Raw genomic sequence first — 17,378 nt, 5'->3', positions numbered from 1 at the left:
ACTTGAGCTATCCTCATTATCTGAGCCAGATTCAAATCTGGATTTTTTCTGCTGCAGACATAATAATAATCTGGACTCTCTGACCTTCAGAGTCTTGGCAGAAAATGTACTGCAATATTTACAATCCCTCTGTATATGATTGGGATGTTAGCAATATAAACAATCCTTGTGAGGATCTTCTGAAAACAGCCTTGCCTTTCCACAAGATTTGCAAGGTCTTCACAGTCTCTTTTTAGGTCCTTCTGACATTTTGAAATAAAGCAAATACGCAATACCCTATGCTGAATTCCTTCAAGAATATTCCTAAAGAGGAACAACGCAGAGTCAAAAGTTCACCAGTAGCAACAACTGAGCAGAGCTCAGGAAGACTCCTTTTCACACGACGTGTGGTTGGAAATCTGAGGTTTGGTGGCTCTGCAGGGGCTCGTGGTTTCAGGGCTTATAACTCATTGGCTGAAGTTTGGGTCTTCTATAAGACTGAGAATTGGTTATCAAATGTGTAGGAGAGTAGGATCTGCACTTATGTTGCCCCACTTTTTTTCTGATATTTACACTGGTTTCTGGCTATAGTCTGGCTGGGACCCTGCGAATCAGGGCCCCAGCCTCTCTGTTCTCTCTAAACAACTTGGAGTGCATATTAGATGCACTAGTGATTGGATACTGTGGTACCTTATGAGCCCCTAGTATATGGTACCTTAGGTACCAAGGGCATAGGTACTTCACAGGCCTACCAGGGGCTAAAGCATGTATTATGCCACCCCTGGGAAGCAGACTAAATCTGACACCACAGGCCTGCTACTGCAGCCTGGGTGAGGTAGTGTTAGCACTCCTCACTGAGATATAGGTACACTATACCTCTCCTTACACACACATATAAACCTATCAGTCACCCCTAAGGCAGGCCCTATCAATCCTGAGGGCAGGGTGCTTGGTTTCCATGTTAGGGGGTGCCTCTGCCTGAGCAGGGCCCCTCTGCAGCTCTCAGTCCATTCTCTGTAGCTGTTTGTTGATGCGGTTAAACCATATACTCTTAAGTACATTATAACCTAGCGGTAAATGCTAACTTTGGGATGGCTGCATCAAAACATGTTGTGTTTGGTGTCAAATGCTTTGAAATCATACCCCCACACCAGAAACGGGTGTGGGAGTATGATCCCACCCTTCTAGAGGGATAGACATGTACCCACTGTGGAAACACGGTAGAATCCTGAAGAGCCCTGGCATCACAAAATGGATGCCACCAGTCACAGACACTGGGCTGCCCTCCTGCTGCTGACCGAAACTCGCAGTGGAGGAGGCCCAACAATAGGCATCCTGTCACAGGGAGGTGTGGGGCTGGGTGGGTGCACTCCTAGAGTGCTTTGAAGTCCTGCACTGGGGGAGCACTAGGCTCCTCTGTGCATATGCCAGCTCAAACCGGTTCAGGGGCTACCAGCCCCTGCTCTGGCGCGAAACTGGACAAAGGGAAGTGGGTGTAGCCACCCACTCCCCTGACCCTCTCATAGGTGGGGTCATAGAGCTAGTCCCTCCCTTCCTTCTAGTATAAGTTAGGGAACCCTTGCCATTGAAAACTAGATATACCTGGATGACGCTCTGAAGAAGAATCCTGGACCTTCGACGTTCCACTACCTCTGGAAGACTGAAGAATCTCCCTTGGAGTCAAGGAGCGACTCCCCTGCTTGGCAGGCACCAAAACTTTGAATCAACGGTCGCAAACTTTCCCGCTCCAGCCGGAGTCCGAAGTCTCTGCAGCCCCGGAAGTGGATTTCCTGACTTCTCTAAGGCCATCGTGAGTCCCCAGCGACGCTGAGGCAAGTGGACCCCACGAGTGACGAGGAACCGCAATACCTGGGTACCGGGCACTATTTTCGAGTGCAACCCCTTCACGACGTTCTACTAGCTTGTGCATTGGACCATGTGTGGTCCAAGCCTCCAGCAGGATTTCCTCCGAAGATCAGAGGCCTACCTCATCCCGAGTGACCGTGGGCTCCTGGTGAGTGAATCCTCCCGAGGCGTCTTTGTGATCCCTTGCCGGCTGGCTTGTGGGTCCCCAGAAGACGTTTCTACAGAACCAAAGGGCTCCCCTGGTTGCTCCAGGCCTGCCCTGACTTACCGTAGCTGGGTGAGTCCCTCAGACTTTGCTGGTCTGCGCCGCTGACTTTTTACACTTTCCACGAGACTTGCTGTTGCCAAGGCTTGTTGGCTCAAATCTGGTCGCCGACACCGCAGTAAGCTGCAGACTTTGTGGGACACGCCGAATCCAGCTCCTGGTAGTCGTCGACGCCTCCTGGACCTCGTGGCTGAAGAGTCAAGACACCCGTGATCACCTGAAATCACCCGACGGCTGTGGGCATCCAGCTTCCTTGCCCCGGGTCACTGCCAAGTGACTTTGAACACTGTCCCTTCTGATTTCAGGTCTTCTTTCTTCTGAATCCAGCCTTGGATTCCACTGGACACTTCTCCCGTCTTCACAAGCAGCAAGTCTTCTTTGGCTCCCATTGAAAATGATGCCGCGACCCGACACCAAAAGACACCTATGCACTCGGCTTCCCTGGGTGAGGTAACTCCAGCACTATGGTGCTCCTGTGTGTGTTGGCTCTAGAACTACTTACCCTGTAAGTGACTTGCTTGTAGACTCTCCCGAATTATCCCAAAACTTAAAAATTACAACCGCAACTTGCTCCATTGAAGTCAATTGGGATCCGCGGCTGTGTTCTCACACTGCATGCGTCTCCCGTGGGTCCATTACTTACCTGCCTTGGGTGGATTAGTGAGGCCCCAGCGCTTCTGAAGGCCCTAGGCCTTGTCCCCTCGCAAGTCGATATTCAGAAGTCTCTTTTTTAATATATGGTCTGGTACGCCCCTAGGCCATATTTGTGCTTAACGTGTTGTGAAATGTTGATTTGTGCATATATCCTTGACTTCTAATCCCATAAAGAGATTAGTAGAGTGTGTCTAGTAATAAATACATATATATTTTAGATATATACCTGTGTGGTGTCCTTGCATTTAGTGATTCAAGAGATTATAAGGTAAAACAAGCTGCTTTACATTCTTCTAAAGACTTAGCCTGAAGCCTGCTCTCCACAGCTACCACTAGGATAGCTTTCTTTAAAAGGTTGTCTTAAACCTACTACCATAAGAGTCGAATTGTACTGGTGCAAGGTGGCCACTTTAATTAGTGACCAGAATATACCAGGCCAACTTCTCACAAAATTCAATTGATTTTACAATGTTTTCTTATGTACCCATCTTAGTACTGCTTATTTAAGTACTGTGGGACTCCCACCATGACGACAGGGAAAATTCAAGCATGTGAATCTATGAAAGATTCAATACTGGAGAAACATGTTTTTCCTAAAACATAATCAACCACCGTATGGCAGAATCTTAACATTTCTTTTTCTATTTTTAGGTTTAATGATGACATCAAATTCATGATTGGCCACAAACCTAATATATTCTGGCAGGCCACATGGAGGGTCATCAGTCCCCTCGTTATGTTAGTCATATTTCTATTTTATTTTGTGGTGAAAGTGAACGAGAAACTGCTCTACATAATTTGGGATCCTGAATACGTAAGTACATTCATTAACATAGTATATTTATCAACTTGATCATTTGTAATTCTTAAATATCTTATATATGTCTCAGGCTCACACCTTAGTCTTATGGTATATGTAATTTACTTGAATGTCTGTTTCTGTTTAGGTATATCTCTTCTTGTAAAGCAAAGTCCCTGTGAAAATCCCTACTTGGGATCACTTGACATCTGTCCTTAGGAAACCTTTAAAAGTTGTGTCAGAAGCAATGCTTCCGAAAGTCAATCTAGATCTCTCCTAGGTGTTACTGACAGAATTTTCAAATTCAACAGTTGGTTCAAATCTTTGCTGGGATAGATAAAGAAAAAACTTTGAGCAATGTGCAGGATAGATTCTGCCAAGGATTATGTACAGTGCACACCACCAGCATTTATTCTAGAGGTCCATTGTTCCGTAGGAAAGAGTTCCAATCACCCTAAAAAAAGGAATGTCCCTCCCTGCCTTTCCTTTCCGTGAAGCCCACCTAAACAAGTTCATTATTTATTTATCATAAGTAAAATATCAAAACTTTGCAATAATCCTCTTCAAATGATCAGTCACATGTGAAGACTCTCTGAGTCTGTCTTTGAGGTAGCCCCAGCTCAAGATAGTAGGCTTAACTCACTAGCCATTGTTAGTACTTGGCAGCTGGCTACCAATGGGGGTTTGGCTGCGAGTAACAAGTTAGCTTTGGGGTAACCCCATCAAGTGTCCGTTTTTAGCTGGCCCTGCTGTTTAGCACCCCAAGGCCTGCTGTTGCGACCCAGGCTCCCCCATTGGCCCTGCATTCTAACAGGTCTGGGCACCCATCACCATGAGCTAGATTACAGCTCATGACAATGCTTAGCCTTCTTTTACTTTCCATCAGGCATTCGAAGTTGCCAGCCACTTCTGTGGTTCCCATCTCCAGGGATCCCCCTTTTTTAAAATGTCTCCCTTGAAGGCCCTACATTAAGAGGGCCAATCCTTATTTTTAGTGTTTTGCACCAATTGCTTCCTATTTGGCACTCCCCTCATCCTTTTCTGGCTGACAACCGCCTCCTTGTTGTGATGGCTCTTACTGCTGTGTTTTTTTTTTGTTGCACAACCACGTTGGCACCCGGGCAGGTGTATCTCTACATTATCTGTTTTGCCTTTTCCCTGGTCCTGCTACCTTCTTTCCTCATAATGGTTCACCTTAGACCTTTAAGGTGGACATTCTATCTAGGTAGGTTGAACGGCGGTGGGTTATGAATGTCTGCATTCAAGGTGAATGCAACTCTTCCTGATCAGAGAACCTGTGTCTCTTTCTACCTTTATTATTTACAATATTCTTTGCGACGACAGATTGATATTAGTAAGGATGATCAGGTTGTAGAACATGCGGTAGCACTCAGTGGATTGCAGGTGCTCCAGAGCTGTGTGATATGCTGCACTGGAGCGGACAGCACAGCCCTCTGCCTCCTTCTGAAGCACCTTGAGAAGGGCTAGGAGTGTGCCTGTCCATCCTGTTCAAGTCCTCCACATCTTATGTACCAGGGTGAGAGGGTTCAAAGTAAGTGGGAGATTGCTGTGAGGAACTCCACAGGAGGATAGCAGCATTCCAAGCCTCGCTTTTACACAGTTAGCTCCATTTTGATTCCCCTTTACTCCTATTATGTGCATGCATTCGATTACCAGAGCAGTCATTTTGTAATGACTTAGAAAGGCATTTATGCGGTGACAATTTATATTCAGTCACATATTGAGGAAATTTACTTTGACTATTGCATGTGTCTCCCATATTCACTTGCATATTTCCAAGCATACTGAATATTTCAAGTTGTATAACCAGGATTGTAACATAATTTTGGAAATTATTGTGACTGTTGCCCAGTGTCTCCCAGTCCCATCTGAATCTTTGTGTTCATTAGCGAGCTGCGCACTGATTTGAGACTTATGCACATCTTGTCCTTCACCTGTAAAAACAGACAATGGACTAGTTTAACACATTTTATTATTTCTTCACATACCCTAAAACTTGTTACAGATTGTAGAAGAACCCTTTGATTTATCAACCTCAGATCAGGCAACTATCTTTTATATTTAACTATTCACTCAATGTGTGGGTGATACATGCATTTCAAGCCACCCCAAAAGTTTTCACAAAGTAAAGGGCAGCCACAGTTTTTCTGGAAAAAATCCTGCTATAAATTGTGGCAATTGATTCAAGAAAGATGCCAGTGGATAGAAGGTGTATTGTTTTGTTTTATTTTGGGTCAGATGGACATGAAACTTTCATATCTCTACCTAATGTCAAGGCTTCTGAAAGGCAACCTGAGTATAATGACCACAAGCAGGCAATGAAAACGTTGGCGAACTGTTTCCAACCTTGAAATTCTATCATTTCTACACTAGGAAGTAGTGAGAGAGTAAAACATTTGAATAATTTCTTACTGAACTGAGAAGGTTTCCCAGTCCCTGCAACTTTTGTACCACTACTGACAAAATGATAAGGGATCAGCTAATGATAAATGCTAACAGTAAACCGATTCAAGAATGCTTGTGGGTAATAGGTGTTCCCAAACAACAAGACATGATCAAGATTAACACAGGTAAAATAAATGAACAAGGGAAGTCATGATAGGAGATTAAATGAAATTTGTTATGTAGGTGGTAAATAATATAAGAATGAGACCAAAATATATTGTAATAGTGAATCTAAAGTTGTTTGTTACAGATGTGGTAGTCCAGACCACGTAGCAAATTACAAATGATGCCCTGCAGTTTTCACAAAGTGCAGTGTCTGCCGATTTATCAGGCACTGTGCAAGAGTCTAACAAAATGAGGGAGGTACCCTTATACCTTAGAAAAGGGACAGGTCTGTGTAACACAAAAAAGAGAGCATTTCCGTTTCTATGAGATCTCTTTTTAAACAAGATGAAAATATAAGTGGTTATAAAAACCTACCTCGAACTTGGACCATGTGATATAGATGTTGATATTAACACAAATAAAAGCTTCAGGTATTATATCGACAAAGGAGGGACAGAGAAAACTACCCACAGGTTATTATCCACGCTGCTAGAATATGTTTCAGTAATGGCTAAAAAATACAATCACTACAGAAAACAATCAACAATCATGTTCTCATACACAAGTTATCTATTTAAAACAATAATACATACATATAAAAACCAAAATAGCTTATTTCAAAAAACCATTTCAAATATCCATTTGTAAAATACAAATTCATGTAACTCCAGTGCGTTTATAAGAAAAAACGTTTTTTCTTGATTACATGAATTACATCTATATTCATTTTGTTGTTCCATATCAAACAATCAAATACAAATTAAAGTTGTCCCAAAGAATAAAACATTATGGCGACGCGGCGTTTCGGCACAAAGTTTCTTCGCCTTCTTCAGGCCAGAAAATATTTCAATCTTACCAGATGAAATTCAGAGACCCAGAAGAAAGTTGTCTCTTGCCTAAATGGCAATAATAGGTGGAGGGGAACTGTATTTTTCTCCCGTAGTCCACTAACCAAAAGAATCTATGTGGTTGTCTCTCAGTTGTATTCGACTCACACATCATACTGGAAGAAAGAAGTGAGACGGAAGGCTGGTAGAGTGAATAATCGAACATACTGTGTCCAGTGATTACTTAACCTGGGCTGTTATAACCTGGGCCGCTACAATTGAGCATGATATGAATTTTAAAAAGCAAGGCAATAGTGTGGCAATATTGGGAATTGCCAGACTATCTTTATGCTCTACCATACACATCTAAATCAGGGAAATTTAACTACGATGCCAAAAGTGTGAGTTGAATACAACTGAGAGACGACCACATGGAGACCTACTGCTATTGCAGCCAACTGCCGACCGGCTGTCTGTGCACATTTAACACAGCATGGAGACCCTAATGTGGGAGCTCCTGCAATCTTTGTAGTAGAAGCGGGCGCTACCTACCGCTTTGTTTTTTATTTTTGGGCCACATTTCCAGCTAACACTTTTCATGAATACACTGTCTCACAGGCACCTGCTGCATATAGACCTTATGCACTTGTTGAAATTCCTCTTACGGTCTGGGAACACCAAACTTGGTTTAATGGCACCTTTCCCCATGTGCCTAGGTCAATTTGAATGGGTCTTCTCAGTAATGAGGGGGCTTCTTGGCCGGTATTAGCTGGATATACACCATATCCAGATTTAGGCAATCTAAATCTCGTTCAAACCCGCGGTTTGTACAATGTTCTTGTCTAATACAGATGTTCAACTCAATTTATTTTACGTACATTATTAGCTCATCCAGCTAGACTTGGCCTGCAAGTGCAAGCCCAGTTGCCTGCAGCACCTGTAATTAGTCCTGTAATTGCTCATTCAGTTAAGGGCAAACATCCTACTAATTGTGAGGAAATTCCTTTTTCGATTGCCCAAACAATAGATCAACTTTAAGCTGTGTTTCCTCTTATGGGACCATAAGACAAGAACTGAATTTTAACTATGTGCTTACCCACTGGACTGGTTCCCACTCTTGCAAACTGCAACACCTGGAGGACTATTTTAGCCACAGTCTATACTCTCTGTCATGGCACTCCCTCAATGGCCGTTCACCCAAATGTCCTCAAACAGATACAGGTCCTGCCCTAGGTTTTGGGATGAAATTAATGGGTACTTTTTCCGTAGTCTCCGAAATGATTCTTTCTAATTTGAAGGTGAAGCTGCATCTTTGGCTATACACCAACGACTTACTGTGGTGGCGGTTGCTGACTACGAACATGAGTTGCCTATAATTATCACTACTGTATATACATTGCTAGGATGCAATCATTTGGGAACCAGACCTTCAGTACCACCACTTGGCACGCCTAGCACTGACAAGGATACCAGTCCAGCCCATGAATTTGCTAAAAAAACATGGAATTAATTTAAACAAAAACAGAAGGGTAAACCTTGAGGAGGTTTTCCACCCTCAGAGTCCTCTGAGGAATGGTACAGTTTTTGTGATCGCACTAAAATCAAGACTCCAGACAGGTATCAGGTTCCTGATACATGGTCTCATCGTTCCTTTTAGGAATCATCTGACCAGCAGTATGACAGAAGAGGGTGATCTGAACACAGACAAGAAGAGTTTGTGAAACTAAAGAGGGAGCCACAACTCTCATCTGACGTGAAGATAAACAAGGAGGACAAAACTTCTCAATATATATCCCCATTTCTGAAAAAGAAAGTAGCAGCATTGCCTGCTAAATATGCCACAGACAGGGAGAACCCTCCTCCTGAACAGACGCTGGGAGGTGACTCTCCTCAACTGTGTGGCAGAGGTCACGATAGTACTCTGGAATCTCCAGGAGTTTCTGGTATCGAAAGCAACTGATACCTTTGTTCAGGGCCGGACTTCCTACCGGGCGTTTTGACATGCTGCCGAGCTGGGGGCTGATGTCAGTGCGGTGGGGGCTAATTTCGTTGATGGAGACCTGCGTGTGCTTCGAAATAAACAAAGCAAAACGAATTTCGTTCAGCACACGCAGGTCCCCATCAACGAAATCACCCCCCAGCTCGGCAGCATGCCAAAACGCCCGGTAGACAGTCCGGCCCTGCCTTTGTTACAGTTGAAACCGCGGATACACAGGTGGCCCCTCCAGACAGGTTATATCACTTTTATATTCAAATTGAAGGTGATGTTAAACACACCAGTAAATCAATATTCTGGGACAAATTAGCTACTTTTAATGAAATCCTCTTGGCGGAGGCCCCCATGATTTGTACTTGCATCCCCTTAGGGTGAGGATGTAATTGTTACTTCCTTTTCTCACCTTGTCCATGATGAAGTAAACAAGCATATGCTTACGAATGGCCCCTTGCATTGGCTCCTGCCCTTTGCCTTAATCATGTGGGTTGGGATAAGTATTCTTATCATATTATGAGTTGCTGTTTGGGTGGAAAGTTCTGGACTTTCGGCGCTACATTTGTCAGTGCCCAATTCAAATGTGGCACAATCCTCGTGAATGGCTACACCCAAGAGCCATTGTGAAGTTGAGGTTGAGGAAAGATATGGGGTAGTGCCTTCTTAGTAGATCAGCGTCAATAAATAATAGACGTCAGGAGAATGCTCGGATAAATATCGCTTATTTGGTTTTATTTGTGTTTTAGATAAAGTGCAAAAGAGAAAAGCCGAAAGCCGACACGTGTTTCGCCCTAGTGGCCCATTGGCCGTGGGCTTTTTCAAGGCGGTGCTTCGTTATCATCAAAATCTTCCTTTGAGGTCAAATGATTTGTCTCTGCGGTCTCGGAGAAACCGGGTCACGGTTTACGTAGTCAGATATTGCCTGACTTTGGTTTGAAAGTCAGCCAAACCAAAGTCAGGCTATATCTGACTACGTAAACCGTGACCCGGTTTCTCCGAGACCGCAGAGACGAATCATTTGACCTCAAAGGAAGATTTTGATGATACCGAAGCACCGCCTTGAAAAAGCCCACGGCCAATGTGCCACTAGGGCGAAACATGTGTCGGCTTTCGGCTTTTCTCTTTTGCACTTTATCTAAAACACAAATAAATCCAAATAAGCGATATTTATCCGAGCATTCTCCTGATGTCTATTATTTATTGACGCTGATCTACTAAGAAGGCACTACCCTCTATCTTTCCTCATCCTTATCATATTATTCCTACATTGTCCACTCCACAGATACAGCCACAATATCATATTAAACGGGACACTAAGAAATTCTTTCCCAGTTGGAGTACCAGGGAGTAACTGAACCCTGTGTCTCTCAAATGAATAATTCTCTTTTTCCTGTTCTAAAACCGGATCATTCTTATGGCATTGTCTTAGACTATAGACATTTAAATAGCCCTACACGAACATTTGCAATGCAAAACATGCACAGTAGGGCACTCATAAACATTGTAGCCTGTGAAAAAAAAAAACACATTGGACAAATGGATGAATACCTATGGGCTGTAAGAATAGCCCAGGAGTTTTTGCGGCAGGTATTGTGGCAGGTATTGTGTTGATTCTTCATGACATTGGCACTGACACTCTGTCCTATGTGGACGATATCTATTTGAGGGACGATGAATTAAATCCCCACTTAACCAGAATAGATTGCATAATATTGGGGTGTTATATGGCCATTAGGGTCATTGTCGACATTGCTAAGTTAGCATGAGCTTTGCTGCCATGATGCTGCTTTTGCACACGTTACTACATGACTTTATTTTTCCAAGACTCTGTTTATGCCTTTCACATGAGAACTGTCTGCTTTTCACGTTCTCTGCTGAGTTCCTGGAGTTTAGTCTGAACACTATGTGCAGGGTTGATAAACAATGCCCCTTGTTATTCTGTTCTGGTCAGTCCCTAGCACCTAGACATAACATGCTAAACACAGCTGCAATGCTGGAGACTCGTGTTTTGATATTATGGGGATGCATGTTGTTTTAACACACACTCGGAGAGAGCGCTTTCAATGGAGAAGAGCTATGCTGTTCCTATAATGTAAACCTTACATCCAGGCTTTAAGGAATGGGGTCTGCTGACAGCCCAGAGATCTTCCTTTATATAATAAACTTCTTCCAGTCACGGGGAGGGTGGTTACGCCTTATAGTCCCTTTTCCACTGTCTTTATATAATGACTTTGTACTTTATGGAATTGTTACAAAGCTAATTGTTTCAAGTTTATGCATTTTGCTGATGGTAGTGGCTCGTATACTGTATTGTAGAGCATGATAGTTCAAATAAAAATGTTGAACTATGAGTGAGCGAGCGAAAGAGTATGTCTTGCTACAGTGATACCTGAGAGAGTCGGAAGTGTTGTGTTCTGGGTTGTCTGATCGTTTGTAGCTTGTGATTTTTGTAGGGGAACGAATGAGACACTATAGCTAGTTGGTTTGGGGATTTTTGGCACTAAGGTGGTAGGTTGGTACATCCCTATACACTGAGGTCCCGTTTTCCTGTGCATAGTTCTGTGTAGGTGTAGAATCCCTGCAACATTGCGCCACCAGCGTTTGGTCTGGTTCTTATCTGCAAGACTCTTGAGTAGTGCTTGTGCTTGTCCACAAAACCCTCACTTCTGTTTCCGGAGTCAGCTGTGATGGTGTAGCCTCCTATATTGTGATATATTATAGGTTTTGCAAGCTTGAAATTTAAAAGGTCTTTCTTTTTTTCTTTTAACCCTTTGTTGCGCTGCCACGCATAGGTTGTTATTTTTTCTTATTCATCATGGCGGTTGCCATAACAGCTCCTACCCGCACACCACGCAAGGCTTATTTAAATCAATATGGAGTACCTGATGCAGGTGTTGAGCTTATCTTTGTTGTAGAAGCGGATCCAGCCTTCCGCTTTGAGTTATTTTATTCTTGCGTCACCTTTCTGGCAGTCGATGGAACAGACATTTTGTTTTACGAATATACTGCAACGCCGATTCCGCGGGTATATAGGCCATATAGAACTCTTGAGGTTCCGCTCACAGCTTGGCAACACCAGATTTGGTTTAATGGCACCCTTCGTCACCCAATAACGCCAGTCCGTTTAGGTCCTTTATCGATAGAGGGGGCCACATGGCCCGTTTTGGCTGGGTATACCCCACACCCATGTTATTTACAACTGCAACGGTTGCAGAACTCCTCGTATAACATACTTCCTTGATACGTACGCATAGAGCTGTTATACAGTTCATGTCGCGCAACTTTCAGGTGGGACCACCTGGCGTTACTGCACAACCTGCTGGACCTGGTGGTGTAATCATCAGTTCTCTTATGGTTAATTCAGTGATGGGCACGCATCCAGAGAATAAGGATGAGTTTCCTTATTGACTTGCTGAGAAATTTTGACAAATCGAGGCTGTTTTTCCGAATACCACTCGTGTAGAGAAACACAGGATCTTAACTATAAGTTTGCCTAAAGACTTAATTCCCGAATTAGCTGATTGTAACACCTGGGGCATGGTGTTTGCAGCAGTATATTCGAAGTGTTTCCGCACTCCCTCCATGACCGTACTCCTTTCTGTGAAAAGAACGTGTTCAAGATGAACACGGAGCCAAAGCGGTTCTGGAATTAGGGATGAGACTGGTGGGGGTATTCGATGTGGTGGCTGATATGATCCTTGCTAATGTTAATGGTGATGCTGTCAGCTTACAAGTGGCTAACCGCTTGGAGGCTGTAGCAGACGCAGACAAGCCACACGAAATACCAAAGATCATTGCTAAGGCTTATAAAACCATAGGCTGCAATAGTCTGAGAGTTAAGGCTTTTACGCAAACTCAGACGCAATCTCAATCTCAACAAAAAGCCCAGACTGATAAAGACGGGCGCCAGTTCTTTCCTACAAAGAACTGGAAAAATAAGAAACGGGCAGCAACAGCAGAATCAAGGTTTGCGTGCTGGTTCACTGACACCTGAGTCTTCTGAGCGTACTTATGACTTGCGCGACCGTGTGAAAATTAAGACTCCTGATAGATTTTAGGTCCCTGATCAGCGCTCTCCTCATTCTTTAAAGGACACATCGGAATCTCAAGTCGGTGGAGGAGAGCGCCAGGATCGTGGCAAAGGTCCAACCACTCAACAGGGACGGGATCAACCTCGACAGTTTGATGTTAAAGCCAAACAAGAGGACCTGCCTCGTTTTAGACCCCCGAATCAGAAGAAAAAAGTTGCCGCTTTAACAGCGAGGTATGCCTCAGATGGTGAGAATGCAACTCCTGGACTGGAAATGGGCAGTGACTCTGCTCGACAGCGCAGCGGAGGTTACCATAGTGGGGAGGCACTGCGTCCCTGTCTGGAGGCGACAACAACTGATGCATTCATTATAGTAGAGACAGCAGATACCCGGGGTGCCCCCCCGGATAGACTCTATGAGATTATTTTCCAAATTGAAGGCGATATACAGCGTCCAATCAGTACCGTTTTCTGGGAAAATCTAACCTCCTCGTACAACATTTTGTTGGTGGAGGCAGATTGGCCTCCACCCTTTGTGTTAGCCGCTTCTAGAGGGAAAGACGTGATACTTTTTAGTTTTTTGCGTTACGTCCCTGAGGAACATGCAAAGGCTTTCGCAGCTGAGTGGGCTCTGGCCCTTGCCCCTGCGGTGTACCGTAATCAGGTAGGCTGGGATATTGATTCACCTGCTCATGAGATACCTTTACTATCTATGCCACAGCCACAACTGCAATATCCAATCAGACATGAAGCCAAGGCTCACGTTTGTGACATTCTAACACAGTTAGAGTATCAGGGAGTGATTACATCATGTACATCACCGATGAATAATCCTCTATTTACGGTATCAAAACCTGGCGGTTCATATCGCATTGTATTGGATTTCCGAAATGTAAATCGTCATTGTCGCTGTGGGAGTGCGGGCCGGATAAACAGACGCGGAGGCTGTATATAGTGGGCCAGTTGGCAGCTTTTATTTAAGAATTCAGTTGTTTGAGCTATAAGTGTTCTTGATGGATCTTCGGCTTTCTTCTGGGTCTCCTTTCTGCCTTCTGCAACCTCGCCTTCGACTTTCTTACCTTTCGTCCGGTCTTCTCCTGGGTCGGGGGATCTCCCACTGAGGGTTATAAGAGGGAATGAAAAAGGAGCCATCAGTCCCCACTTAAAGAACACGCACGTAGGCTGTATTGTACTGGTCACCGCACCCGTTTGGTGTTTAGGATGTTGTGAGACAAGATAGGGGATACTAGTGAGGGTAGGGGTGGTTGTGACTGAGGGAGGTCAGGATAGTATCATGCATTTTGAAAAAGGGTCTAGGATATCCCCAGAAATTCTAACAATAATCAATCAGAAAAACAAATGGCACGTGAGGGCTTCCCCCTCTTTTACTCACCGGCTCTGCCGCAACTCTCCTGAGTTGCGGCTGCTCTCCAGCCTCCTCCTGTGGGGACCACCACTCTTCACACCACCTCTCGTCTTCTTCTCCGGTTTCCTCGTCTTCCTCCTTCAACTCAATGCCCTTCTTCTCCGCGTCTCTTCTGCTTTGTAACTCCGACCTTTCTCCGGCCCATTCGTGCCTTTCATCGTTTGATTCGGCCCTTTTCACTTACTGTAGAGAAGTGCTTCCGGTGTTAGTCCCTCCTCCTTCTGCCACGGTGTCACAAGCGTCTCGTTCCTGTATGGGCAGAGCACAGGGGGGTGGGGTTATCCTTATGGGGGACGTTGAAATGGAACTCTGATTCCGCGATGTGGTCACCCCAGGTAATCCATCTCTGCTATTGTGGCTTGTCATCCCAGGCAAAACACGTTTCGATCGGCACCCTCTCACATCCGCACTTTTGCAGTGCAAAACACACACAGCTCTGCGCTGGTGAACAATCTTTTTTTTTTTTTTTTGAAAATTTTATTGTGCAGAAAGAAGGGTACAAGCACGGGCCTACAACCACCTGGGCCGGCCGCTAGTAGGTAAAAAGTTCAAACAGTGCAAACACAATGACTGGCCCACCGGGGCTCCGCACCCTACAGAAGATCAGACTGCACATAAAGGAAATCAGGATACACCCTTTTAACATAAATAACAACTTAGAACAAAAGCGAGGCAAGAAAACATGAGATGGGCGTCAGGCCACAGCAGGGGCACTTCCATACCCGACCACCCGATGGCAGTCAAGAAGAAGGGGAACTAAGAGGTAGGGGGGGGGGGAGAAACGGGAGTACCAAATCTATACTCAGATGTGCCAGATAAGTAAGGAACCATCAAGGATCAGGGGGACAAGGCTACCTCAGACGTTTCCACCAGGGGGGGAGCACAAATACTTCCACGATACACATTCCACTGCCCCCAAATTCTGCTCCAAGCCCCGGGTTTACCACGAGCCACATACACAGTCTTTTCCCTGAACATGCACCAGTCCATGTTCTCCTTCCAGACAGACACGGTGGGGGGCCGCTGCGAACCCCAAAGCTGCGCTATGTCCCTCTTTGCTGTCATGTTCCCCAGGGCCGCCCACTGAGTCTGGGCCGCGTTATAGTCATTGGGCTCCCACACATTCAGAACACAACGACGCACCTCCGGCAACAGCGTGACCCCGGTGACTCGCCTCATAACCTCATGCACCTGACGCCAGTATTCCACCACCTCGCGGCACTCCCACAGGATGTGGAGAAAGGTGGCACTGTGCCCACAGCCACGCTTACAGAGCCCGTCCTCAGAAAACCCCATCGAGACCAATCGGGGACCCGTCACGTAAACGCGATGGAGGATCTTAAGCTGGACCAAACGGAGACGGGCCGGGATGGCAACCTCCTTAGGAGATGACAGCGCGGACTGCCAGTCCTCGTCGTCCAACTCAACCCCATCCCCCGTCCATGCCTCCCGTAGACGCACCAAGAGGTCAGCCCGATTATTTATCAATTTTTTATAGATCAAAGAGATAGTACTATCGGGAACGTGACCGTCGAGTATGCGGTCCTCGAGGGGCGAAGAAACAGGGACCGTGGTCCCTTCCCCAAAAACTGAGAGCAGGGCATGCCGAACCTGAGCGTAGCGGAAAAACTCCCTCTCACTAAGCTCATACTCGCTCCGGAGCGCCGCGAAGGTCTTGACCGCGCCTTTAACCCACAGATCCCCCACTCTGCTAATGCCGATCGTGTCCCAGTGCTCAAAGCCTTTCGTCGTCCAGAGGCTCCCCAGGCGGTCTGAGGCAAACAAGGGAGTAGCACACGTTAAACGCTCACTCCAGCCCATCGCTACATTCGCCGCCTTCCACACCCGTACCGCAATCCTAGTAGGCCCCGTGAGGGTCCTACCAGCAGATCGGGAGTAAAGCGCTCTGTTATAATTACCGCCGGGAAGCAGGAATTTATCCATCTCATACGCCGGGTTCAGACCAGGAGCATACGTGGCATGGTTTATTGCCGACAGTTGGGAGGCCCAATAGTACCGTCTAATGTCAGGAAGCGCGATGCCCCCGTCATACCAGGGGAGAGTAAGCTTTGCCAGAGCGATACGCGCCCGCCCGTCCCAAACCAGTCTCCTCTGCAGACTCTCCACCTCCCGAAAGTAGGCCACCGGAATGACATCAAAGGAGTTCTGAAGTGCGTAAAGAAATCTGGGAAGGGACATCATTTTAAACAGGGCCGCGTGACCAAGCGGAGACAGGGGCAACCTACACCACCGAGCCGTATCCACCCTCAAACGTCGGAGTGGAGACAGGAGGTTCTGCTCATAGCGGACCGCCGGGTCCAACGAAACATATACCCCCAGGTACTTAAAGCCGGATGAAGACGTTTGGATAGGAAGTAGAGGCGGCAAAAGGGGAGGGCCACCGGAGATAGGGTACACGCAAGATTTGGACCAGTTAATTATCAAACCCGAGTTTCTCCCAAAGGAAGTGAGGACATCAAAGAGAACATTAAGCGACTGTCGCGGCGAGGTGAGGTACAGAAGAATATCATCCGCGTACAGCGAGACCCGATCCTCGAAGCCCGGGGCCCACCGGATCCCTCTGATAGAGGGCTCCCAGCGGAGCCAGGCGGCGAGCGGTTCCAAGGCAAGAGAAAAAAGCAGAGGGGACAACGGGCACCCCTGCCTAGTGCCCCTCCCGAGAGCAAAAGGCTGAGAAGCCCGCCCATTGACAACCACCTGAGCCATTGGTCCGGCATAAAGAAGCTTCACCCAGCTAATAAATCCCTCCCCAAAGCCAAACTTCTCCAAGACAGCCCAGAGGAATGGCCACTCAATGGTATCAAAGGCCATCGTGGCGTCTAAGGAAACCAATACGGCTGGTTCAGAAAAGTACTCCGCCCTAGCTAGGACGCCGTGCAGACGCCGCAGATTAAGAGCGGTATTACGGTGGGGGATGAAGCCGCATTGATCCGGATGAATCAGATCACAG

The 17,378-nt window shown here is 45.9% G+C and overlaps 1 protein-coding gene across 1 annotated transcript in view; it reads left to right on the top strand.

Annotated features, from left to right (window-relative positions):
• The window catches only part of SLC6A19 (solute carrier family 6 member 19), a 793,248-nt gene that overhangs the window by 689,694 nt on the left and 86,176 nt on the right, over positions 1 to 17,378 (top strand). The window contains exon 11 of the mRNA XM_085606111.1: positions 3,416 to 3,578. Coding sequence (XP_085462237.1) covers positions 3,416 to 3,578 — 163 coding nt within the window. The remainder of the gene's footprint in view (positions 1 to 3,415; positions 3,579 to 17,378) is intronic.

The sequence above is a fragment of the Triturus cristatus genome, chromosome 5_1 (assembly GCF_964204655.1).
Source record: "Triturus cristatus chromosome 5_1, aTriCri1.1, whole genome shotgun sequence".
In the NCBI taxonomy this organism is placed as follows: domain Eukaryota; kingdom Metazoa; phylum Chordata; class Amphibia; order Caudata; family Salamandridae; genus Triturus; species Triturus cristatus.
Note: the sequence above shows the minus strand (reverse complement) of the source record. Positions and strands in the feature narration are given on the sequence as shown.